General features: G+C 37.4%; 5 protein-coding genes across 10 annotated transcripts; 3 read left to right on the top strand and 2 right to left on the bottom strand.

The window, feature by feature from the left end:
• Nucleotides 1-260: 260 nt before the first annotated feature.
• On the bottom strand, nucleotides 261-4877 carry CAK1AT (CDK-activating kinase 1AT). The gene is made up of 2 exons (XM_006833288.4): nucleotides 4380-4877; nucleotides 261-1286 (listed from the first exon to the last, which is right to left on the bottom strand). The coding sequence occupies exons 1-2, from the start codon at nucleotides 4863-4865 to the stop codon at nucleotides 378-380; spliced, it is 1395 nt and encodes a 464-aa protein (XP_006833351.1). The 5' UTR covers nucleotides 4866-4877; the 3' UTR covers nucleotides 261-377.
• A 55-nt stretch (nucleotides 4878-4932) lies between these two features.
• EMB2735 (embryo defective 2735) lies at nucleotides 4933-12362 on the top strand. Of its 2 annotated transcripts, none has more exons than XM_088866684.1 (4): nucleotides 4933-5259; nucleotides 6268-6420; nucleotides 7223-7397; nucleotides 8691-12362. In XM_088866684.1, the coding sequence occupies exons 2-4, from the start codon at nucleotides 6283-6285 to the stop codon at nucleotides 8903-8905; spliced, it is 528 nt and encodes a 175-aa protein (XP_088722810.1). In that variant the 5' UTR covers nucleotides 4933-5259; nucleotides 6268-6282; the 3' UTR covers nucleotides 8906-12362. The 2 variants fall into 2 exon arrangements, with proteins under 2 accessions (XP_088722810.1, XP_006833352.1); XM_006833289.4 differs by lacking the exon at nucleotides 4933-5259 and adding an exon at nucleotides 5292-5492.
• LOC18426648 (Pentatricopeptide repeat (PPR) superfamily protein) lies at nucleotides 9094-12362 on the top strand. The gene has a single exon (XM_006833290.4). The coding sequence runs from the start codon at nucleotides 9094-9096 to the stop codon at nucleotides 10948-10950; it is 1857 nt and encodes a 618-aa protein (XP_006833353.3). The 3' UTR covers nucleotides 10951-12362.
• A 1554-nt stretch (nucleotides 12363-13916) lies between these two features.
• LOC18426649 (HMG1/2-like protein) lies at nucleotides 13917-16708 on the bottom strand. Of its 4 annotated transcripts, XM_088866686.1 has the most exons (8): nucleotides 16621-16669; nucleotides 16396-16431; nucleotides 15466-15536; nucleotides 15205-15309; nucleotides 14638-14695; nucleotides 14519-14563; nucleotides 14218-14298; nucleotides 13917-14101 (listed from the first exon to the last, which is right to left on the bottom strand). In XM_088866686.1, the coding sequence occupies exons 3-8, from the start codon at nucleotides 15510-15512 to the stop codon at nucleotides 14087-14089; spliced, it is 351 nt and encodes a 116-aa protein (XP_088722812.1). In that variant the 5' UTR covers nucleotides 15513-15536; nucleotides 16396-16431; nucleotides 16621-16669; the 3' UTR covers nucleotides 13917-14086. The 4 variants fall into 4 exon arrangements, with proteins under 4 accessions (XP_088722812.1, XP_006833354.1, XP_088722811.1 ...); XM_006833291.3 differs by lacking the exon at nucleotides 16396-16431 and having other exon boundaries at nucleotides 16621-16708; XM_088866685.1 differs by lacking the exons at nucleotides 16396-16431; nucleotides 16621-16669 and adding an exon at nucleotides 15649-15717.
• Nucleotides 16709-18869: 2161 nt separating this feature from the next.
• On the top strand, nucleotides 18870-22865 carry CCMH (cytochrome c biogenesis protein family). Of its 2 annotated transcripts, none has more exons than XM_088866692.1 (3): nucleotides 18870-19022; nucleotides 21881-22012; nucleotides 22360-22865. In XM_088866692.1, exons 1-3 carry the CDS (start codon nucleotides 18876-18878, stop codon nucleotides 22591-22593), a joined length of 513 nt encoding a protein of 170 aa, XP_088722818.1. In that variant the 5' UTR covers nucleotides 18870-18875; the 3' UTR covers nucleotides 22594-22865. The 2 variants fall into 2 exon arrangements, with proteins under 2 accessions (XP_088722818.1, XP_006833355.1); XM_006833292.4 differs by having other exon boundaries at nucleotides 22403-22865.
• The last annotated feature ends 65 nt before the right edge of the window (nucleotides 22866-22930 follow it).

The following is a 22930-nucleotide window of genomic DNA, read 5'->3' on the forward strand; positions in this document are numbered from 1 at the left end:
CCGGGTTCGGGTCCGGATCTGGGTCCCATATTATATTTTTGGGTGTAGGTCTTGATCCCATAATACTTTTTCGGATCTAGCTGAACCCAACCCGTTGACACCCCTAAAGAAGTCAAGAACCAACCCTCACCAAAAACACATACTTGCACATCTACATAGAGGGGGGCTCTCTGTTTGTGTCGGTCTCTCAAAACGCGGAGAGAGAGAGTTTTCCTTTTTTGGCAGGAAGCTTGAATTTTGGCAAGTGTTTAATGCATCAATTCATCCAGCCTGTTCAAGTCTTTACTCTTCATTGCATCAATTCATCCAAGATTACAAGAACCAAATAATTGCAAGTACCAAATATGCATATTAAATTACAGATGCCAAGGCCAACCTCAAGAGAACCGAATGCAAAAACCAGAATCAGAAGTCGACACCTCAGCTCCGCCAAACCCCTCAAAATCGGAATCGTAATCCTTCCAATCATAATTGTACATGGATGAGTTCTCTTGGCCATTTACAGTAGATGGAAGCCTCAACTCATTCACAGGAACAGGCAGAGGCTCCTCTGCAAAGTACTTATCCTTGAGCAATTCCATGGTAGGAGCTCTCTTACTTGGGTCGTAACATATGAGCCTCTCAAGAAGTTGAATCTCACTGCTTGAACAGTTCGGAAGGCAAGATTTTAGGCCTAATGGATTTGGGTTTTCAGAAAAGAAGATCTTCCCATAATCTGGGAGGCTCAAACAACCAGGCCAAGCTTCTTGGTTGAGATTTCCAAGAACTCTAGAGATTCTATTAAGTTGGTCGATGTCTGAATTGCCTGCAAATAGAGGTTCTAGAGAGAATAACTCAGCAAATATACAACCCAAAGACCACAAATCAATTTCCTGACTATAAGACCTTGAACCATACAGAAGCTCGGGTGCCCTATACCAGCGGGTTCCAACACAAGAAGTGAGGCCAGACTCATCATCTTCCCTTTCTTCATCATCTTCGGAATAGGGGTTCCATGAGAAATCATCAGCAGGGTAGCTCAAATTGCAGGAAGTGGGTGAATCTGTGCTTCCGTTAAGCATTTTGGGACATTTGTCATTTCCATTCATATCCTTTTTAAGGTGATCTTGGTTTGTTGGAATATCTTCTTCACGGGCAGTCATGGGCTCTTGTTGTAAATTTGACTGGTTTAGACTCAAATTGGCGTCTTCAGGATTGGGGTCAGGATCTTTGGGTATCCATGGCTGGTCTTGGTCAGGGACATTGACTTCCTCTGACGCATATGGAGGCTCTTGGAGTATAATTGCCTGGCAAATTAAGAGCAAGAATGTTTCAATTACATGTCAAGAGCAAAGAATGACGATCACAGAAATATAGTTGATGTACAGAGTACTCTCAAAAAAAAGCTTCCAGTTTTTTGGGGTCCTTCGGGATATTACGGCTCTGGAAATTGAGTCGAAAAATACAATTTCCTTCTTGAAATATTGCACTTTTTCAAAATTAAACATCTCAGCCAAATACTTCAGAGAAAACCAATGAGAGAGGCCATGCCAAACAAAAGTACAAAACTAAAGGATGCAAAACCCATGGTGAAAGTTGATGCAGACATTACAGGAGAGGTACGAGAATTTGCAGTTTTAACAGAAGGATACTTGTGACAGCCATACAAACGAGATGAAAGGAAGAAACGTAGTGAGTCAAAAACCAGAAAGACAAGCTCATATGCATTACACAAGAGCTGGACATCCTAATGTGTAATGTGTGCATAAGAAGTGTTGGGTGGTGCTTTGGTGCACTATATTTTCATTGTCAGCCCCATAAGGATAATCAAAAATATGAGAAACCCCATAAGATAAGATTAAGATCTGCTAAAAATCTTGATGTGATCCCTCAAATATGAAAAACAAAGAATTTGACAAGCAATATGCTGTTTGGTTGTTGGATACCAAAGAACCCAATATTTGTGAACCCAACAATGCTAAATTTCAGTTGTTTGTATGACAAGCATCTATAATAGTCACATCCCATGAGCCTTATGTAAGAACCTTATACCCCATTTGTTGGTTTGATTTTTGTCCAATCGACCAAAAGCAGAAGAAGACACACACACACACATATATATATATATGGAAAAAGCTGGGATTAGCCCACTAGCTCATATGAACATATGAGCCCAACGGCTTAGATTGAATCTGGACTGATATGACGATCACGGATGTCCGGTAGTGTTTGAATTTTAATTTTTTTTTCTACAAATCCAAATCACTTGAAATTTTAGGAGTGTGTTCATAAAAAATAGTTGAATCGTCGAAAAATGTCAAAAAAATATTTTGCATGAAATAAATTGACCAAAATACCTCCGAAAAGTTTTGGGGGTATTTTGGTCATTTTATTTTTTACGAATGATTTTTTTATATTTTTATTAGGTGAGTCTTGATGAGAAGAACGCACGCCTAAAATTTCAAGTGATTTGGATTTGTAGAAAAAAAATTAAAATTCAAACACGAAATGAGGTAGTGACCATCAGATCGGTCCAGATTCAATTTCAAGTGATTTGGATTTGTAGAAAAAAAATTAAAATTCAAACACGAAATGAGGTAGTGACCATCAGATCGGTCCAGATTCAATCTGGGCCATTGGGCTCATATGTTCATATGAGCTAGTGGGCTAATCCCAGCTTTTTCCTATATATATATATATATATATATATATATATATATATATATAATGACTATGTTTTGTAAAAGAGTCTTTATAAATGGTCTCTCCCTTTATCTTATATGCAAAAGACTGTCTTACAGCAATCCTTCTACTGAAGTTTGCACAGGATCAGTGACTCTCTGCATTATTGCTTAAAATACAACCAACTGATAGAAAAGTAAGGTATGGATAAAAAATATAGGTGTTCTATGCGATTCAGGGAAAAATAAATGAGGACTGATCAGGGCCCACCTAAACTTGGATATTTCCAAGTCTAACACCATCTGAATATCTGATTGATGGATGCACCATTTTGAAAGGTAGGCAGGATCCACAAGTTTGAGGCGTAAACTTATAATCATGTTCTAGCAGGTTACCCTCTCTCTCCAACACAATCGATCAGTCAATCAAACCATGTTAGGCCGGGAAATACAACAGCTCAGGTAGAACCAGGATCTACCTGATCATTCCTCAAAATAAGTATATCATATGGACTCAAAAAACTGATTTCTCTTATTTAAATGATCGAGAAGTTTGTTTTGTTTGTATGCCAAAGAGATGCATTGATAATATGAGAAAAGAAAAACTAAAGATAAAAAAAGATAAGGGGAAATAAAAAAAAAGGTAAAGTAAAAAATCAACTAATATATAGAGTAAACAGAACAATATATATTCAACTCATATTTAGAATAATCAAAACAATATTTACAAAACAAACCAAAACTCTTTCCTTCTGCTTTCAGGAAAAGGGAATGTATCTCTTTTGCTCAGCTGTTCTACAGGTAATTAGTTAGAGAAAGTAAAAAGGCTACATCAATCTTTTCACAGAAGGAAATTGTGCAATTTGCAAGTTTCTATCAGTTTCAACTATTAGCACTTGACATATAAACAAAATATCCAAATGTACAAAGTACCCAATAAAGCACATGAGATGCACCATGTAAATCCTTGTACTATATTAATACAAAATGAACTTTATTAAAAAAAAAAAAAAAGTTAGATTGATGGGCAAATAAAGAACAAGGAAATAAAGATTTTCGATTGCTTTCACATTTTCAGTTGGAATAAGGCTCGGATGATGATGATGATGAATTGCATTCACATTTTCAAAGAAGAGAGTAGAAGCAATATAAGCAAGATTAAATCCTGGTTCTCAAATTTGACAAAGAAACTTACTGAAAAAAGTTTGACCCAATAAAAAAAATAGACATGGAGAAATGGTGAAATCTCAACCTTGTTTGTGAGGTTATGCCAAAAACAAATATCCTACAATAAATTTCAACCATGGCCCATGGGTTTGCAAACACACGTGAACAAATGGATCAAATTCAAAACAGAGGAAAAGGAAAGCTCAAATCCTTCGAAAATTCGGGCCTCAGCAATCTCTGGGGTTTCTCTGAAGAAAAATGGACCAAAAAGAAAACTAACACCTATCCATTTCTCTCAAGCTTAAAAAATCAGCCAACTTTCGTGGTAACCATAACGGTGGATGAGTACTGAATCACTACTTAAGGCCACCCAATATCCTATCTAATTTGCACCAAAATTGGGTCCTTTCCCAAAAATCAGTAATAATTTTCGCTAAATTTAGCTTAAAGTGACCCCTTTCCCCCAATTTCAGCTGAATTTACAGCTCCTACACGACCAAATTCAATGCACAAAATGCTAATCTATTAAAAACAAGTCAATCAAAACCTTACCTGCCCAAAATCCGCTAATTTGACCTCCCCATCAGCCGAAACCAACAAATTCGAAGGCTTTAAATCTCTGTGCATAATAGAGCAACCATGGCATGCTTCAACCCCCTTCAAGACCTGAATCATCCATCTCTTCATCTCTGAAACCCTAATTCCTCCATTCCATTCCTTCTTGGCCTCTGCGATCAACCCATTTAAATCCATGGGTAGAAACTCGAGAACAAGAACTGGGTCATCATGATCTGACCAGAAATACTCAATAAGTTGAACAATGTTGGGTGCCCCATTTAGGGTTTGCAGAGCTTGAAGCTCTCTAATGGCAGATTGCTGGTCATGTATCTCTTTGAGGGCAACGATTAAGCCATCAAAGAGGCGTTTTGCTTTGTAAACATCCGAATAGGCGCCTGAGCCTATGCCATGGAGGATTTGGTAGCGCTGGGTGATAGCTGGGTTCGTGTGAATGCTCCAGCTTCGGGAGCAAGCTTCCATCGAGGTGAAAGTGGTGAAATATCGGGAGTGTCCCCAATAAATGAGTATGTTTGGCGCGCGCACGCACACAAAACGAGAGAGAGAGAGAGAGAGGTGCTTCCTTCCTACTGGAAAAAGTTTTTTTTTTGTAGAGAGAGAGAAAGAGATTCCTCCTGCAAGAGAAGGTCGAGAGATTCCTCCTGAAAGAGAAGGTTTTTATGTGGAGGGAGAAAGAGAGAGAGAGAGAGAGAGAGAGAGGGGTGCTCCCTTCTGAAAAAAAGGTTTTTAGAGAGAGAGAGATTCCTCCGCCTGAAAGAGAAGAGAGAGATTCCTCTTGAATGAGAAGAGAAGAGAAGAGAAGAGAAGAGAGAGAGAGGAGTAATGCCTCCTGAAAGAGGTTTTTGTAGAGAGAGAGGTAATAAAATTGAGAGAGTTTAGGTACAGAGAGAGAGAGGCGATAAAATTGAGGGAACGGAGGAGAATGACTAAAATGACCCTAAAGCCATGTTCGTCATATCCCATTCCAAACCTTTTTTTTTCTCACCCAAAAATCTCTCTTCCTAACCCTAAGTATTTTTCTTCCCCCTGAAAGCCCATCTTTCTCTCTCTCAGAGTCATGAGAGAGACTAGGAACCCATCTCCACTCAGGTAAGCAGGCCAGTTTCTCTCTCTAATATTTTCTCACCATTGCTTTCACTCTACGTTTAGAGACGTAAAACCCCCAGTTATCCTCCTTAATCACACATGCTGCTAACCCAGTTTCTCTCTCTACAAATGCTTTTCCATAAAGTTGAAATCTTTGTTTTCATACCCTTCTTATGGCAGCTTGAACCTAATCAAAACAACACCTCGGTTTCTGTCTATAGAAATGTTTTCCCATTAAGTTGATTTCTTTTCTTTCAGACCGTTCTTATGGCAGCTTGAACCCAATCAAAACAACACCTAGTTTTTCTCTCTCTCTCTCTCTCTCTCTCTCTCTCTCTCTCTCTCTCTCTCTCTCTCTCTCTCTCTCTCTCTCTCTCTCTCTCTCTCTGGTTTATGGGTTTTGCCAGCCTAGTTTGCTGTCTAGTTAATTCAGGGTTTTCGAAACCCTAGTTTCTTTCTTTGTTGGTTTAGGGTTTTGAAAGCTTAATTTCTATCTCTTCTTAGTTTGGGATTTTTGTAACCTTAGTTTCCCTTTCTAGCTCAGGGATTTTTAGGGCTTTGTTAGTTTAGGATTTTTAAATGCTTAATATCTCTGTGTAATTAGTTCATGGTTTTTGAAAATTGGTTTATCTCTCTAGCTCAGGGGTTTTGAGAGCTTTTTTTATTTGGGTTTTTCAGTTTTTGGAACCTTGGCTTCTCTATAGTTAGCTAAGTGTTTTTGAAACCTTTTTTTCTTTCTAGATTAGAAATTTTGAGGGCTTTGTGTTTTTGTTGGTAGGCTTTGTGAGGAAGAATGAAGCTAAGGGTGGCTTGGAGGAAGATTAGAGATTATGTGAGATATGATTTGAAGGAGATTGCCTTCCCTTCTTCTTTGCCTGATCCTCCTCATATCAAAAAGAGAAGGAAATTGACATGTTATGACCACTTCCTTGTAAGCTCTCTTAAGGCCCCAAGACCATTTCTTGCTGAGATATTTTATCCTTTCGTTTATTCTTTAGAAAGAGTATAAAATTTGGGGGTGATGAATTGATTGAAGAAATCGCAAATTTTATCCTTTCTTTTATTCTTTAGAGAGAGTATAAAATTTGGGGATAGTGAATTGATTGAAGAAATCACAATTGATTTATCCTGGTTATGTTATGTGTGTGTGAGAGAGAGTAACATTTGGGGTTAGTAAATTGACTTGAAAGAAAGCATGATTGACTTATCTAGTTAGAGAGAGAGCTGTTTTCATGGAGAATCTCTACTGGTGGCCGGAAGCTGAGAAACCTTGGGGGGGGGGGGACGTGGGACTACAAAGTGAGAGGGGAGAGAGATCGTGAGGTTAGAGAAATAAAAGGGGGACGTGGGATTCTTGTGTTTCTCCCCTTTCCTGAGAAATCAGCATGGCATCGGGGAGAAATGCTGAGCTCTGAGTTTTCACGTTTGCTCCCCTTCTCAAAAAAGGGGAAAACTTGGTAACTGAGAAAACAAGTCGTTTTCTCCTATTTTCTCAGTTACCAAACAGGACCTAGAAGTTGGGCTAGTGAATTGATTTACGCTGGTTAGAAAGGCGGCCGATTGGTTTGAGAGAAAGCGTGATCAGGTTATCTAGGTTAGAGAGGGAGAGTCTTAAATTGGGGAGGCAATTGGATTATAAGAAAGAATTGTTGATTTTTGAGAGAGAGAGATTGTAAAATTTGTGGTCGTGAATTGGTTTGAAAGCAAGCATGGCCTAACTGATCTGTGGCCAGATTTTGAAAGAAGCTACGAGGCTTTATGCAGCCAGTTGGGTGCGGGACATCGGGGAAGATCTTCGACCAAAATCAAAGAAAAGGAGCGATGAAGGCATAAATAATGAACAGAGCTCTCAACATGCCAAGGCATCAACAAGTGCTGAGAAGGAACCTGCAATGTTGGAGGATCTTGGTAGGTCCTTTTTTTTTTTTGTCCTTCTCTTTTCAACTGGTGTTTGGCTCTTTGCTTGATGTTAAATTCATGTGCAAAACTCTCTTTCAGCTGTTGTTTTAGTTTTAGCCAGTTATTTAAAAATCACCTAGCTGATTTTGAATCACCCAAATCGACTCTCAATTAGGAGCCAGGAGATTCTGGTCCCAAAATACACCGCCAGATTCTCCAGGTTTTTTCCAGCTTTTTTTTTTTTTCAAAAAAGAAATTGTGTTAAGCATGAATTCGACTCGGGAATCGCCAGAGTCAGACCAGAAATTATACCCATGGTGTTTCAGGGGACCGATTGCGATTTTTGAAACACGGGTTTTAGCTTTGTTAGTTGGCAGAATTCAGACTTTCGGAAGGTTTAATGCTTTGTCATAGAAGCAAAGATAATGGAATCATATCTTAACATTTAGTCCTTAAACATTATATTAAACTCCCCATTGCTTGTAACTACTATTTAATGAACGATTATGAGGCCAACTGCGATAAGAACCAATAAAAGAGGGGAGGATTTCAATTTTGTCTACAATATAGAATACAGACAACAAAAGCAACTCCAAACAAGAAACTTACTTGCAAATTCATGAGTGTAACCTTTTCAATGCCCACATACTGTAGATAACTGACTTCTATCAGTTGTTAAAAGAAAGAACCGATTGCACTAAATGGATTTAAGGGAGTAAGATTGAGAGTTAATTCTTGTTTTTCCTCTTATTGGTATATAATTGTCTCCCATCTGTCATTACAAGAATGAATTGGTTGTGACTACATGAATCTTATGGAGAGAGAGAGAGAGAGAGTTAATTCTTATAAGAGAGAAAGAGATTGTGTTCTTTCGTGTTTTCTTTTTTGCAGATAACTGAGTTCTATCAAATGTTTAATTAGTTACTATGTGAATCTCACACACACACAGAGTTCTTATATCTTTTGTTTTGACATATAATTGACTTGTATCAGTTGAAAGAAAGAATTCATTGTCACCATGTGAATCAGAAAGAGAGAGATAGAGAAAGTTAATTATTTGTATCTTCTATTTCCAATTTATAATTAACTTCTATCGGTTGTTATAAGAAGAGTTGGTTCTCACTACATAAATCCGACAGGGGTGGGAGAGAGAGACAGAGATTCTCTCTAGATAATTTGCTTCTGTCAGTTTTTTGAGAAACATAATTTGCTTCTATCAGTTGTTATTAAGAAAGAATTGATTTTTATAACATGAGATATTCTTATATGGTTTTTCTTTCCTCGTCGCGGCTGAACAAACAGCGGTGGCTGCCAGAGGGGGAATGGAGACTCTAAGGCCGGCACTTCAAAGAGTTTACATGACAAGGGCATCGGCTTATAGGGATGCTCTTAAAAGCTTTATTCAAGGGTACCAAGAAGGTCTCCAAGAAGTCCTGGCCGACAAGGAAAACCCTAAATCATCTCAACCTCAAGGCGAGAAAGACCATCCGAAAGACCATCCGAAAAAATCAATATAATTGAGGTGGGCATCTATATTATATGAGAGATAGACTGAGCTATTGGTTTGATTTTTGTTGATTAAGATAAATGTAACATGAGAGAGTAGAAGGTTAATTGTCTGATATTACATGAATAAAGGGGAGAGAGAGAGAGAGATGGCACCCTTCATTTGTTTTAATGGGTAGCATCTCTAACTGCTTAAGGCATGAGAGTCCCTATAAACAGGAGGCTTTACAATGGCATCCACACCCATCACAGGTGCTTATCATTCAAATTAAGCGCCCAACCAGAGATAACAATCCCAAGAAGCATTTCATTGACAGAAGAGAGGGAACCCGGTTTGCATCTTCTGCAAAATTTATTGCAGAGATGTGTATTGGAGAAGTCTCTTAGTAAAGGAAAGAGCTATCATGCTCATATCATCCAAAATAGGTTACAGACCGACACTAAGCTCTCAAATATTCTTATCAACATGTATTGGAAATGTGGGTCTCTTGATTATGCTCGTTTTGTCTTTGATTCGATGCCCCAAAAAAGCTTGGTTTCATGGAATATGATCATTGGAGGCTATACTCAGAATGGAGAGGAAGACCAGGCCATGAAACTCTTTCTTAAAATGATGAGAGAGAAAGTGACCCCAAGTGAGTTCTCTCTCTCTAGCATACTCTGTGCTTGCTCAGCAAAATTAGCATTGGAAGAAAGCAAGCAACTCCATGCTTTTGCCATCAAAACATCATTCTATACCAACACCTATGTGGGTACCTCTCTCCTTGATATATATGCGAAGTGCAATTTAATCGATGATTCCAGCCTAGTTTTTGATGAGATGCCCGAAAGGAGTGAAGTCTCTTGGAGTTTGATGATATCTGGTTATGTAAATAACGATGAATGTGAAGAAGCCCTGAAACTCTTTGGTATAAGTTTGAGTAGAGGTTTTGCAGTTACTGAATTTTCTCTCTCTTCGTCTCTCAGTGCTTGTGCGAGCCTAGCAGCTCTTATAGAAGGGAACCAATTGCATGCATTGGCAATTCGATCAGGTTTTCTCTTGAATCTCTTCGTGGATGCCTCTCTAATAGATATGTATGCAAAATCAGGAAGCATAGAAGAGTCTTACAAGGTGTTTTCGAGCTTGATTGATAGGAATGTAGTTATATGGAACGCGATGATTTCAGGCTTCTCGAAGCATGCGTGTGGAATTCAGGCCCTTATGATGTTTGAAAAGATGAAGCAGATCGGATTGGAGCCAAATAGGACAACATATACATCTCTCTTGTCAGCTTGTGCACACTCAGGTCTAGTAGAAGAAGGCCAAAGGCATTTTGCACTAATGGCCCGTGACTTTGAACCAGATGTGCACCACTATGCGTGCATAGTGGACCTTTTGGGGCGAGCTGGGTTCATTGATGAGGCCAAAAGGCTCATTGATTTGATGCCTTTCGAGCCCACCCCTTCTATTTGGGGCTCACTTCTTGGAGCGAGTCGGTTTTACAAAAACCTTAGTCTTGCTGAAATTGCAGCTAAAAATCTCTTTATGATTGAGCCCAACAATGCAGGCAATCATGTTTTGTTATCAAATATATATGCATCGGACGAGAGATGGGAGGAGGTGGCGAGGGTTCGAAAGGCTTTGAAAGACAGTGGAACAAAGAAAGAGAAAGGGCAGAGTTGGATTGAGGTTATGGGCCATGTCCATGTTTTTGTGGTGGGAGATAGGAGCCACCCAAGAATAGTGGAGGTCTGTGAGAGGCTTGAGAGGCTTATTGGAGAGATAGAGAGAGCAGGGTATGAGAGAGAGTTGCAGTTCGATTTGCACGATGTAGGGAGAGAAAGGAAGAAGAAGCTGTTGGTGCATCATAGCGAGAAGTTAGCGCTGGCTTTCGGGCTAATGAGTTTGTCAAAGGCTGCACCTCTAAGGATCATGAAGAACTTGAGGATTTGTGGAGATTGTCATTCGATGATGAAATTCGCATCAAAGATTGAGCCACGAGTGATCGTGTTGAGAGATACGAGCAGGTTTCACCATTTTAGAGATGGTTCATGCTCCTGTGGTGACTATTGGTGAGGTGATTGGTGATTAGGGAAAGTATACTATAATCCAATGGGCTATGGAGAAATCATGGTTTGATTCGGTCACCATCATCCAAAGAAGTGATGGATGGTGAAGGAAGAATATGTGGAACACACGAAAACATGACATGATCACTATCCCGATTGTTGGTGACCCTTCATCACTATCCTTTATTTCATTGGACAGTGATGAACCAATGAATGAGGAGTTTTTGAGTTTTTCCACTGCCTATTTGTTATTCATTCATCCCTACTAATTCTCCATTCTATGGTTCTTTTAAGAGGAAAATTACAAAAGATATCTTTTTTAAGACGATCAATGTCGTCGGTTTAGAACTTGGAGATTGACATCACTCGTCCACACTTGACTGTTTGAGATGCGCAACTGAAGTGCTGGTCCCCCTAAGTTACAAAAGATGCCTTTTTTAAAGCAATCGATGTCGTCGGTTTGGAACTTGGAGATTGCCATCACTCATCCACACTTGACTGATTCAGATGTACAACTGAAGTGCTGGTCCCCCCAAAATAGGTTAGTGAAATTTGGGGGCTTTGTGAACTGGGCTCAGGCAACGGAAACATCGAGTCATGACCAGTGAACAATCAGGGGATGGAGCAGTTATAGGGCATGATCAAGGGAACCAAACCATTATGTTGATTGGAGCTTATTCACACATTCATGAGTTTCAGGCAACGCACCAAATCATGGAGTTATAATATATTGGCAAAACTATTCTATCCTGCACAATGAAAGTAGCTCTAGACTGGTTTTGGTGGGGCTAAAGCTTTAGGCAAGGGAGAGCATGGGGTCTAAGAGGTCGTCACCCTTGAGTTGATTGAAGCATGGTTGAAATTTTTGGGTTACTTTCTGTTTGTTTTATTTGAGAGAGATTTGTTTTCTAATGAAGATTGGGAGGAGGTTAAGCAGGTGGCCACGAAGTTAGGGTGATGCTGATGATAGGTTTTCTGAGATTTTGTAAAGAGGGGATCACTCTAGGGAGAGATACACTGCCATTCTACTGAAATTGAGAGTTGTCCTGGATTTTGTAGACAGAGAGAAAGGAGAGCTCTGACTTCAGAGAGAGAGAGAGAGTCTCAAGTGGGATTGGGGTTGAGGTCATCGTGGTAGCACTACTCAAGCTTCAGTTATCGTGGGATTGGGGTTGAGGTCATCGTGGTAGCACTACTCAAGCCTCAGTTATCGGTCTAGGTTTTCATTCCCACTAACACATTCAAAAGCCATTAATTATTTCTAAAAACAGGTAGGGCCTGTATTCCTTACTATTTACCCCAAGAGAGAGAGTCTCAAGTCTCAAGAGATAAGTTGAGTTTTATTTCCTTGTGTATTTTTTTTTCTTTTCATCTTTCAGTTGTCAATTCAAATTCAAATGGTTGCTTCAATTTCTCTAATTCTAAAGTCTACAAAACTCTCAACCCTTGCTGAAGGATCAAACTTAACATCGATGTGCAACTTGCAACCAACCAAATTCTAGATTGTGAAGCCATTTTCTCTACAACGCTAGCATGACGCTAATGGATTAGAGATAATTCGATCTCGTACCAATGTTTATTGTGGAAGCTCTTTAATATGGATTAAATTTTTAGTGAGCAACATGCATGTTCATATGCGGCCCCTCCCAAAATTGCTCTTACATATATATTTTTGAATCTATGTAATAATCAAGACCATGAAAGTCATGGAGTTCGATAAACAAGGGCCTGTTCGACCTCTAAAAGATTTCGGCTCCATGGTAGATGGAAGGGGTAGCTTGACTCTTTTTTTTTAATGGTAATGTTCATTCTGCTTCTTTAGAAATCACCCGATATGTAAGGAGTTTTACTTCCCAAATCCAAGGAAACCCTAGGTAGACTTGTGAGTATGGGGACACATGGTAGATTTTTCTCTTAAATATATTTTTGAGTATTTGATGTTGTCATTAACTAGACTCAGTTGAGAAAAAAAACTCAAAAGTTTGTGATACAATCCAAGCTGTCATATTTCACATCTAAGGCCTAGGTATAAAGATAAACAATCTTACAAAACACAATCCCTATTATTTATGCTCTTCCCAGTTTCACTTTTATATTCCTTTTTAGAACGAAAATTGCTATACTATCTATATTTGGCATGAGGCGGTGGTTTAAAACCAAACAATTTTTTATATAGATTGCCAATCCGGATGGGAAACATTTGGGACTAAACTGGTTTTGAGATAGTATAGGTCTTAGCTTAGTTCCTTCCTAAAACCCTTTTTTATATTTCTTTTCTTTTTTTTAATCATTTCTAATACTTTTTAGATCCTCTTAAATCCCCAGTTCTCCATCTTATAGATCCCTATTTCACTTTATATTTCATTTCTTATGTTTTCTTTAATATTTTTTAGATCATCGATCCAAATTGATTTAAACCCAATCCCAATCCCAATCACCAATCCACCGATCTAATACATATCTATAGGTGAAAGATCCATTCTACTTATTAGAGTTTTGAAATACTAGAAGGTGATAATCAACCCTACTCATAAGATGTGAATCTAAGAGCTTAAAACTTGTAGGGATTTTGAGCAAAATTAGAGGCACACAATAACGTAACTTTACATCTAATGACTAAAATTAATTGTAGCCTAATTGTACCATATCTAAATGATCTTTATTATGTAATTTTGTATTGTGGAACAAGCTCATATGCTCCCATGAATACAAACATGCACCTGATCCATCCACGAACCGAAAATTGAATCTTATTCCCATCTCACTTCAAGGTGAAATCAAAAACTGAATCTCTTACTCAGTTGGGTGAAAGTGCAAATTCTCTCTCTCTCTCTCTCTCTCTCTCTCTCTATATATATATATATATATATATATATATATATATATATATATATATATATATAGATAGCGTGGAACAGAATATTGAATCTCTCTTCTTCATCGTCAATCAGAAACCACATAATGCAAAGAAAATGACAAATGCTATGAAAGAAATTGATGAAGGAAAAAAGGGGAAGGCAACAACGGCATGTCCATCTGTTATTTAGAACACCACCATTTTCACTGTTCAGATATGAGTTCGTAGAGAGAGAATGTCCAAACCTACCTCCTACTCTTGAAGACCGACCCTGCCTAATCTTTACTCACTGGGGGACGTTCTGCAGTAAAAGAGGAACAAACTTTCATTCAGTCCCTTGAATCCCGCTCTCTCTCTCTCTCTCTTTCTCTCTCTCCAAATGCTTAAGACATGGGTCATCCTCCGGCAGGAATTTACCTCTTTGCCTTTATATGCAGCCATTGCAAGGTCGTATTCAGCTTTCTTTTGAGTAGCGTGGGCAATATACGAAGCCTTTTCCTGAACAAAGAAAAACTCAAGGTAAATACACAATTGTCTCTCTCAAAAAGTCGAGTAAATTTACATTTCTCTCTCTACAATTTCATTATCCTAGTCCCTAAAGATAAGTAAGTTGGTGACAGAGAAGGGGTACATTTCTCTCTCTACAATTTCATTATCCTAGTCCCTGAAGATAAGCAAGTTGGTGACAGAGAAGGGGTAGAATGAAAAATGACAAAACCTGATCAGTCATGGACTTCCATTTTTCTCCTCCAGCTTTCCCAACCTGAATTTACAGAACTTATATAAAAAATGACAAAATGTGAAATAATAGAGACTTAGAGAGAGAGAAATCATTACAACGGCAATGCCCTTTGTGTCGGGATTCTCCTTCTTGAAGGTCACCCGAAATGCGTCCCTGAAAGCACAGCAAAAACGATTCAGAGAATTAACACTCTCTCTCTCTCTCTCTCTCACATAAACTTGCATAAACAATGAAAAAGGGGAAGCAAAACAGTCAAAACTCTACATGAACCAGTTGAGCAGAGCTCTCTCTCTCCCCCTCTCCAGGCAGTTGACCAAAACACTGTCCATCTAGACAGTTGAGGAAATGTCTCTCTCTCTCTCTCACAAAAGGAGAAGAATAAACTTTCACCTAAAAGGAAACCGAGAAGGAGACGCGAGGTTACATAAAGAAGAAGAAAGCATACGGAAGAGAGAGAGAGAGAGAGAGAGAGAGAGAGAGAGAGAGGGAAGTTGCATTAAGAAGATGAAAGCAATTAAAGAAACAGAGAGAGAAAGAGGGAGGTTGCATTAAGAAGATGAAAGCAATTGCAGAAACAAAGAGCACTCAAAGAAACAGAGAGACAGAGTAATGTTGCATTAAGAAGATGAAAGCAATTAAAGAAAGAGAGAGAGAGAGATTACATAAAGAGCAAGAAAGCAGAAGGAGGCCTCTTTGGCTGGTTTGGGTCCTTCTCTCTCTTGCTTTTCTTAGCATGGTTTGGGTCCTTCATAGAACCCGCCCTCTTCCTGAAATTTCATACAACGTAAAAACCACACTTCATACTTTATAGCTACGACAAAAATTAGTTAAAGTCCATAATAAGCCTGAATCGGAAATCAAAACCAGGAAAAGATCTCTCTCTCTCTCCCTCATATATGAAAATTCAACACAAGAGGACATACTTGATTTCTGGTTTTAAAGGATGAACATTCAAGTCTACCGCCTTCATTTTCCCTTTGAAATTCAAATTACTCTGCAAAAATAAACCACTATAGACATCAAAATTCAATTATTCCGCAACTTAAATTTGAGGAAATAAGAGGCGGCAAACTAGGATGAGATCCCGCCATAAAACTGAGCCCAACCTTTTATAACCGCTTTACGAAAATGACGATTATAACGCTAAAGGCAAATGTGACGATGACTAAATGCCCCTGATTTCACGACAAACGCGTTTTTCACTATAGAGTGTTAGGGGTTATTTTTGGCATTCAGATACCGAAATTTACAAAATTAAAGGGCTCAAATGTCAGAAAATGAAAAAGTGAGGGCATAATCAGAAACAGAGGACCGTTAAAAACAAATTTCAGAGTACAGAAAATTGAAACAAAATAGGGAAACATTGAGACGAAATTTATGAATTAACACACTCTCTCTCTCTCTCTCTCTCTCTCTCTCTCTCTAACACTACATAGAAAACACAAATCCTGCCTCTCTCTCCAAAACACTACATAGAAAGCACAAATCCTGCCTGATTTATGAGAAACACTACATACGAAAACACAAAGCCTGCCTGATTCTTAAAAGATCATTGCAAATGCTCTAATCCCTCATAATGACATACTATTTCAGAATTCATACTGATCCCATCTAACGAGCAATTTTCTCATTAACGGATGCTGTTTCATATTAAAAATTCTCAACTATCTGAAATTACTTATGGAAGATAAACTTCTTCAACATAAAATAGAATTTACAAGATATTTCTAGATCAAAGTACAAATTGAAGAATCAAGGAAAAATAAAGAATACTAGATTAAAAACCTCAAATGAAATTACAGAAAATCTTGAAATTAATTCATGTAACACTGATAAAAAATAGAAGAAATTACCTGGAATTATTTCTGAAAGTGATGCACATCACTAAACTGATTTATTAAAAAAATTAACAAAATGAGGAAACAATAAGGATCAGAGAATTATTTCATAACAGCAACAACAATGGAGAAAAATTGAACTTAGCAGGAAGAACAGGAAAGATAAACAAATATTTGCAGCAAAAATTGAAAGATTTTAACAGATTGCATCAAACGAGAGAGAGAGAGAGAGAGAGTTACCAGGAAAACTGTAACGATTGAGCAGAGAACTGAAGAAATTGAAAAAATTGAGAAAAGTTAAGAGCGAAGAGAGGTGGATATATAGGCGGGAAATCAGAAAAATGATTATAATGCCCCCAATCTTCTTTGCAAATATCAGAAATACATCGTTCTTTTCTAATGTCAAAAATACCCTTTGCTTTTATGACTATGGCATTTTTCCATCTCGATTAAGACTATATTTTTTTGCTATTATCTCCATTTTCTTGAAGTTTACAATTTATCTTTATATATGGTAAAGTATATAATGAGATCATTTATCTTTAGTACATGGTGGTCACAATTAATCTTGATCATTGAATGTGAAATTGGGTAGTTTTATTTATTACATTGACCAAGTTCAAAGTTTAAAAATAAATTTCGCAAACTTTGTGACACATTCAAGATACGCATTGGGTGGTTATAAATAGTTGTGACCTTCTTATACTAAAGGTAAACAGTCATTGTATACAATATTTTTTACATGTTATGGGAAAAGTTTATGTATAGCCAAGGCTCTAAACACTCAAATTAGAGCCCACCTTGAAGAGGTTATTTTGATGCCTAAATATTTTTAAATTGATCATCTCGACATCAAGATGCATAGACATGAAAAAAAAAAAAAAAGATTTCAAGTTTTGAAAACAATGCATCTTGTAAACGAAATTTTTGACTGTCAAGTTTCAAGTTTCATTGATCTACTCGATCCACACTATTTCTTAAGCTTTAAAATTTATAATTAAATATCAAATTATATTTTAAAGATATAACAAAAAATTCAAAACCACATTTTTTGACAATATTTGAAGGTAGGCTCTAATTTGATTATTTAGAGCCTTGGCTCTATACAAACTGCACCCATATCATATGTTATAATTTATGCACATGTTCCCATGTTTTATTTTCTTTTATTTGCAAACTTTCAAAATTCCGAACTACTATGTATCTAAAAGGAAAATGGTTTTATAGGCTTAACAAAATAAATAAAGCCTCACTCAATACTCATCGAAAAATGCAATTTTGCATCACATAACCTTTAAAATGATCATCTCGACCTTAATAATTATGATTGTGAAAAAAATTAGAATATCAATCTCTAAAAATAATGTATATTGTAACAAATTTCTAGACCATTTATTTTGCTCAAAAAATAAATATTCACATATCTGCAAGATCTATACCCTTTTTTTACTTACAAATTTCATAATCATATTAGAAAAATGATTTTAGTGCCTTTATAAAAAATATTTATGCCCTGAGAACTTTCAAATTTCATAGTCATATTAGAAAAATGATTTTAGTGCCATCATGAAAAAATTTTATACCCTAAGTACTTTCATACGAGAATATGAAGTGAGGCTTTAGTTTGTTTTCATAAAACCTAAGCCTTATTAAAACTCCATCCTATTACTCAATAGTTGGTCATTGTTCAGATATTAACAAGCAGGCTATGCAAATGGCATATGGGTACTTTGAAGTTCTAAACCACTTTTTTAGTCTCTTCTCTAGGAAAATTGTTTCATGCGGGTTGGACTACATTTCTACATATAAGGTCCAAAAGTTGTAAAGCATCCATCTTAAATATGAGACTAACCGTCTCAATGTGTTTTTACTAAAATTATTATTTATAGTTTTAAAAATTTATTTATTTTTTTCATATTCATGATCTCAATGTTGGAGATTACATATCATTCGAAATTAGGAAAAAGTTTATTTAGAGCCGAGGCTATAAACAATCAAATTAGAACCTACTTCAAAAATTTCACTAGAAGAAGTTGTTTTGATGCCCAAATATCCCCAAATTGATCATCTAGACATCAATATGCATGGACATGAGAAAAAAAATGGATTTCAAAGTTTTGAAAATAGGGTATTTTGTACGCATTTTTTAACCATCAATTTTAAAGATTTTAAAGTTTTTTTAGATATGTCGATCTACACTATTTTTAAAACTCTAAACTTTATAAAGAAAGATAAAAATATATTTTAAGTCTATCATAAAGATTACCTGTAATTTTTTGGCACTATTTGAAGGTAGGTTCTAATTTGATTGTCTACACCCAAAACTTTCTCCTAAAATCCATCTCAAAAATAGATTTATGAGGAGGTCCGTATTTCTACATATGCGGTCTTGGTTGCATAGAAACCGGGTTGTCAACTGAGAATCCAAACAAAATTTAAAGGCCGCAAAACCCAGTATAAACCCTTGGGCTCTGAACTCTCGAATTCTAGCTTTAATGGCGGGTGAGGAAGAAGAGAAGGTTAAGAAGGAGCGAATAATCGAAGCAAGAGCGAGCAACATAAGCCACAACGTTCGATGCACAGAGTGTGGAAGCCAATCAATTGAGGATTCCAATGCAGATGTCGCCGTTCTCCTCAGAAAGGTTAAGCTTTTATCTTTCTGGTATTTGGGGTGTTTTTTCCTCTCTTTCTATTGCATATATTTTCTTTCTTCTCGGAAGGCTTTGGCGTTTCTCTCTCTCTCTTTTGGTTTTTTTTTCCCCTTATTTTTCTTATCATAAAGGGACTTTCATTTCTTTGCATTCTAGGGTTCTTATTCGTTCGATCTCATAAAGCTATACTTGTTTTACTTAATTCTAGGATATAGTCTCATTTTATTCGTTTTTGTTTAGTTTTTCTTCATTTCTTGGTAACTATCATGTCTCAGTCAAAATTTGGGGGTAGCAACCTGTATTCCACATTTTACCAGAGTTATCTATAATTAAAGAGCACTTTGGATTCGATTTCTCAGTTTCCTTTGGAAACAATTGTGTGAATTTGGCTCCTCATTGTTTTTGTTTTATGACGGAAACCGATATCTCATTTTATGAAACCATTGTTTGAACTGAGCTTCTCTTTTTTGAGTGGAAGCCACTGTTTTTCTCTTCGTTATGGAAACCATTGTTTGAATTGAGTTTCTCATTTTCAATGGAAGCCATTGTTTAAATTGATATTTTCTTTATTCATGGATGCAAACCATTTTTTTATTCCAGCATCTCTTTTTTTTAGATGATCACTGTTTGAATCCAGCTTATCTTTGTTAATGGCAACCATTGTTTGAATCCAGCTTCTCTTTTTATGGCAATCATTGTTTGAATTGAGCTTCTCTTGGTTATGGTAACAAGTGTTTTATCATCTTTTCATGTGAAACAGTTGTTTTTGAATTGAGCTTCTCTTTTGTGTTTGGTTTATGCATTAAAGTCTTCCCTTGAAAGCTCTTAATATATGCTTAGGAAATATTGGTGGCCCGAATACCTGGCAAACCTGTGTTACTTCATTTCATGAAAATTAACACAACAGCTAGGTTTCCCATACAAGCCCATGGTAATATAGTGAAAAACGTCTCTTACCTTTTTTTTCTGATAAAGTTAACCTTGAAAAACATCTCTTAACTGATTTTCCCTTTTGTATATTGAAAGCAATTGGTTCTTTTTTGGAGAGCTCCATTGCATTTCTTTATGCTTTTGTGCTATTTCATCTCTGTTTACGCTCGTGAATTCATTTAGTGACCATGAATCTGTGTTTGCATACCTTCTTGGTATTTTATGTATCTTATTTGAACTCTAGTAATTCATTGGAGCTAACTAAAGGACTCTGCCACTTGTACTTTTACTTGATTCGGTGAGGATTCTTGTGTGATATATGTGATTGGTTGTTTCACAAACTTGAGTGTGTAAAGACAATGTTTGAGGGACTCATGGTCACTATTAGATTGGGTGGTGAAGCAAAAGGCATTCCTTTGGTGTCACCGTGGTGGCTTGAGGAAGGTACTTCAGTTTAACATGACCATGATTTATATGAAGAATAAAAATTAGGAACCTCCAAGCATAAAACAATTGGGACCCTGAAAACCCATAGGCCTCGAGTTTTACCTTTTTTTTAATGGCAACATTTGTGTTTTTGTAGTGAAGTAGTTACGGTATACAAAGTGGCATCCCGCAATATGGGCACTTTATGTATCACAAAAATGAGATCAGAAGAAGAATCAAAAGATAAAGGAACTGAGCTTGGAAGGGTGCCACAAGGTTTCCATTGTTGTTTCTAGATCTAGCTCTTTCTCTTGGTGAGAGTGTCAGCAGCGGAGTCTGTCTTCTGCCACCTATGTCGAAAGTAAGTATGACAATGCTTTCAAAGATTGAAGATATGTTCAAACATGTGCTCAAGCCCCCAGTGAGAGGGGAAAGCACCAGATGTCCAAGATATGATGTTCTTTGGTTTGCCCTCAATGACCAAAAATTTCTGGCTGAATCTTTTGATGCCCTCAAGAAGACCTTAGAAAGAGAGAAGGTTATTTTGGTTGTGATCTGTGAAAAGTCCTCCAAAACCAGCTGGGCCAGGGTTGCCGAGTGAGTAGCTGTCCATGCTTTTCAGGGGTTTATGCTCCCTTTGTGATGTATAGAGTGCCATCCTAAGCACCTATTTTTTCGATGTATAGAGTTATCCTAAAAACCCTTTTTGAGATGTATAGAGCACCCATATAGTGGGATGCGATTTTGTGTACTGCAACAACTTCATTACTGAAATATGATTGCTATCGTTTCAAAACAATATTCCATGACTTGGCCAAGTCAACTCCGACTAGGCCAAGTCGACTCCGGCTAGGCTGAGTTATGGCTGTGGGATAAACTCTAAATTTGCAGTTTTCTTATGTTGGCATGAAGAAAATTGATAGAGCTCATAAGAAGCTAGAGAGGTTAGTAGAGGTGCTTTTCTCTTTGCTTAGAGCTGTCTCCAATGTGATACTGGGTTCCCTCTAGTCTTTACACAAGAGGAGAGGCTGCTTTGAGGTCGAATTTTGCTAGACCAAAGTAAGCTGGTCTGATACCCTTTTCTTTAGGAGTTGATGACATTGATTGTTAAACTTCCTTGGTGATTTTCCCATTGCATCTCTTGGTGGTATTCTTGTCTGTAGGCTTGGTCTCATGGTTTCTTTTTGAGGAACTAGGATTCACAGGTTTATGCAAGAATTCTTTCTTGATTTGTAAGGTAGTAAGGTATCATGACATCAAGCATTTTCCTTTTCCGCCTAACATGGAGGTCCTATTCAAGGTGATGACCAAGGTTCACCTTATGGAGAATATACCCACACTTGGAACCTCGACTCGAGGAGATTCGGATTCTAACAATTATTGGATGAAGTACTCTTACTTTGTAGTCGAGTCTGTGTTGTTTTTGTAGTTGGTTGTTTTTCTGGATTATTTACCTCTATGAGCTGCAGTTAGCTTTACACAAATTCTTGCAGTTAATAAGGGATGAAATTCGAGCTGGGAAGTCAGATAAGGAGGTCTACAAGAAGCTTGAGGAGGATTTTGGGGATACTGTTCTTTATGCCCCTCGTTTTGATATGCATACCGCTGCATTATGGCTATCTCCGGTTTGTTTATCAAGCTCTCTCTCTCTCCCTTACATGCACCCCTCGCATCCTCTCTCTCTATCTCTCTCTCTCATTTCTTTGGTTTTTCTCTTAGAGCAATATATGAGTTTTGCCTGTCCAATTTTTAGGCTCTCTCTGCGGTTTGTTCAAGTTTCATCTTTCGTCATTGTTCACTAATTACTAAGCAGCAGTAGATAGCTTTGTCTAACCAATTTCAGGCTTCTCCTAAAGAGTTGTTTGTCTAACCAATTTCAGGCTTCTCCTAAAGAGTTGTTGCTCTCTCTCTCTCTCTCTCTCTCTCTCTCTCTCGATCTCTCTCGACATGATTCTTGATTTTATGGAAACAGTTGATAGTGGCTCTCGACATGATTCTTGATTTTATGGAAACAGTTGATAGTGGCTGGAGTAGCAGGTGGGATATGGGCCTACCAAAGGCACAGGCAGAAGACCAATGTACATATAATGGCACTGAACCTTGTGAGGGGCATGCCCTTGACCCCAAAGGAGAAACAGACCATGCTAGACCTTCTCACCCCATCTCCACAAAAGAAGAAATGGGGATGGTAGCAATCTCTATATGAGAGAGAGAGAGAGAGAGAGAGAGAGAGATTTCCTGGGTGAATGTGGTTCTGGATATTTCAATTTTTTTTTTTTGTGATATGTTTCCTTACAGTTCTTATGAAATTTTTAGTATTCAGGTTGGTTTCACATTGAATGTTATTATGTAATCTATGCTTCTTTTTCTTCTCTTGTATACACTGTTGGTTATCTACATAGAGAAAAAACAGGTATACAATGTATGCCATGTTTTATAACAATGCAACAAGAAGAAAGGGAAAAAATCCTTTGTTGATGTGAATTGTCATCTTGTGATTAACATGAACCAACAGGACAAATTGTAGACCTGGACTGAAAACC

Source organism: Amborella trichopoda, chromosome 5, assembly GCF_054954075.1.
Source record: "Amborella trichopoda isolate Santa Cruz 75 chromosome 5, AtrichopodaSantaCruz75HAP2 v2.0, whole genome shotgun sequence".
In the NCBI taxonomy this organism is placed as follows: Eukaryota; Viridiplantae; Streptophyta; class Magnoliopsida; order Amborellales; family Amborellaceae; genus Amborella; species Amborella trichopoda.

What these genes read in the sequence shown, in the direction of transcription:
- EMB2735 (XM_088866684.1), top strand. Translation starts at nt 6,283, where the DNA reads ATGAAGCTAAGGGTGGCTTGGAGGAAGATTAGAGATTATGTGAGATAT. An exon ending in CATGTTATGACCACTTCCTT is followed by an intron (nt 6,421 to 7,222) that starts GTAAGCTCTCTT and finishes ATCTGTGGCCAG; the next exon opens with ATTTTGAAAGAAGCTACGAG. An exon ending in TGCAATGTTGGAGGATCTTG is followed by an intron (nt 7,398 to 8,690) that starts GTAGGTCCTTTT and finishes CTGAACAAACAG; the next exon opens with CGGTGGCTGCCAGAGGGGGA.
- CCMH (XM_088866692.1), top strand. Translation starts at nt 18,876, where the DNA reads ATGGCGGGTGAGGAAGAAGAGAAGGTTAAGAAGGAGCGAATAATCGAA. An exon ending in TCGCCGTTCTCCTCAGAAAG is followed by an intron (nt 19,023 to 21,880) that starts GTTAAGCTTTTA and finishes AAATTCTTGCAG; the next exon opens with TTAATAAGGGATGAAATTCG. An exon ending in CTGCATTATGGCTATCTCCG is followed by an intron (nt 22,013 to 22,359) that starts GTTTGTTTATCA and finishes TTATGGAAACAG; the next exon opens with TTGATAGTGGCTCTCGACAT.
- LOC18426649 (XM_006833291.3), bottom strand. Translation starts at nt 15,512, where the DNA reads ATGAAGGCGGTAGACTTGAATGTTCATCCTTTAAAACCAGAAATCAA. An exon ending in ACACAAAGGGCATTGCCGTT is followed by an intron (nt 14,564 to 14,637) that starts GTAATGATTTCT and finishes CTGTAAATTCAG; the next exon opens with GTTGGGAAAGCTGGAGGAGA. An exon ending in GGAAGTCCATGACTGATCAG is followed by an intron (nt 14,299 to 14,518) that starts GTTTTGTCATTT and finishes TTCTTTGTTCAG; the next exon opens with GAAAAGGCTTCGTATATTGC.
- CAK1AT (XM_006833288.4), bottom strand. Translation starts at nt 4,865, where the DNA reads ATGGAAGCTTGCTCCCGAAGCTGGAGCATTCACACGAACCCAGCTATC. An exon ending in AATTAGCGGATTTTGGGCAG is followed by an intron (nt 1,287 to 4,379) that starts GTAAGGTTTTGA and finishes TTAATTTGCCAG; the next exon opens with GCAATTATACTCCAAGAGCC.
- LOC18426648 (XM_006833290.4), top strand. Translation starts at nt 9,094, where the DNA reads ATGAGAGTCCCTATAAACAGGAGGCTTTACAATGGCATCCACACCCAT.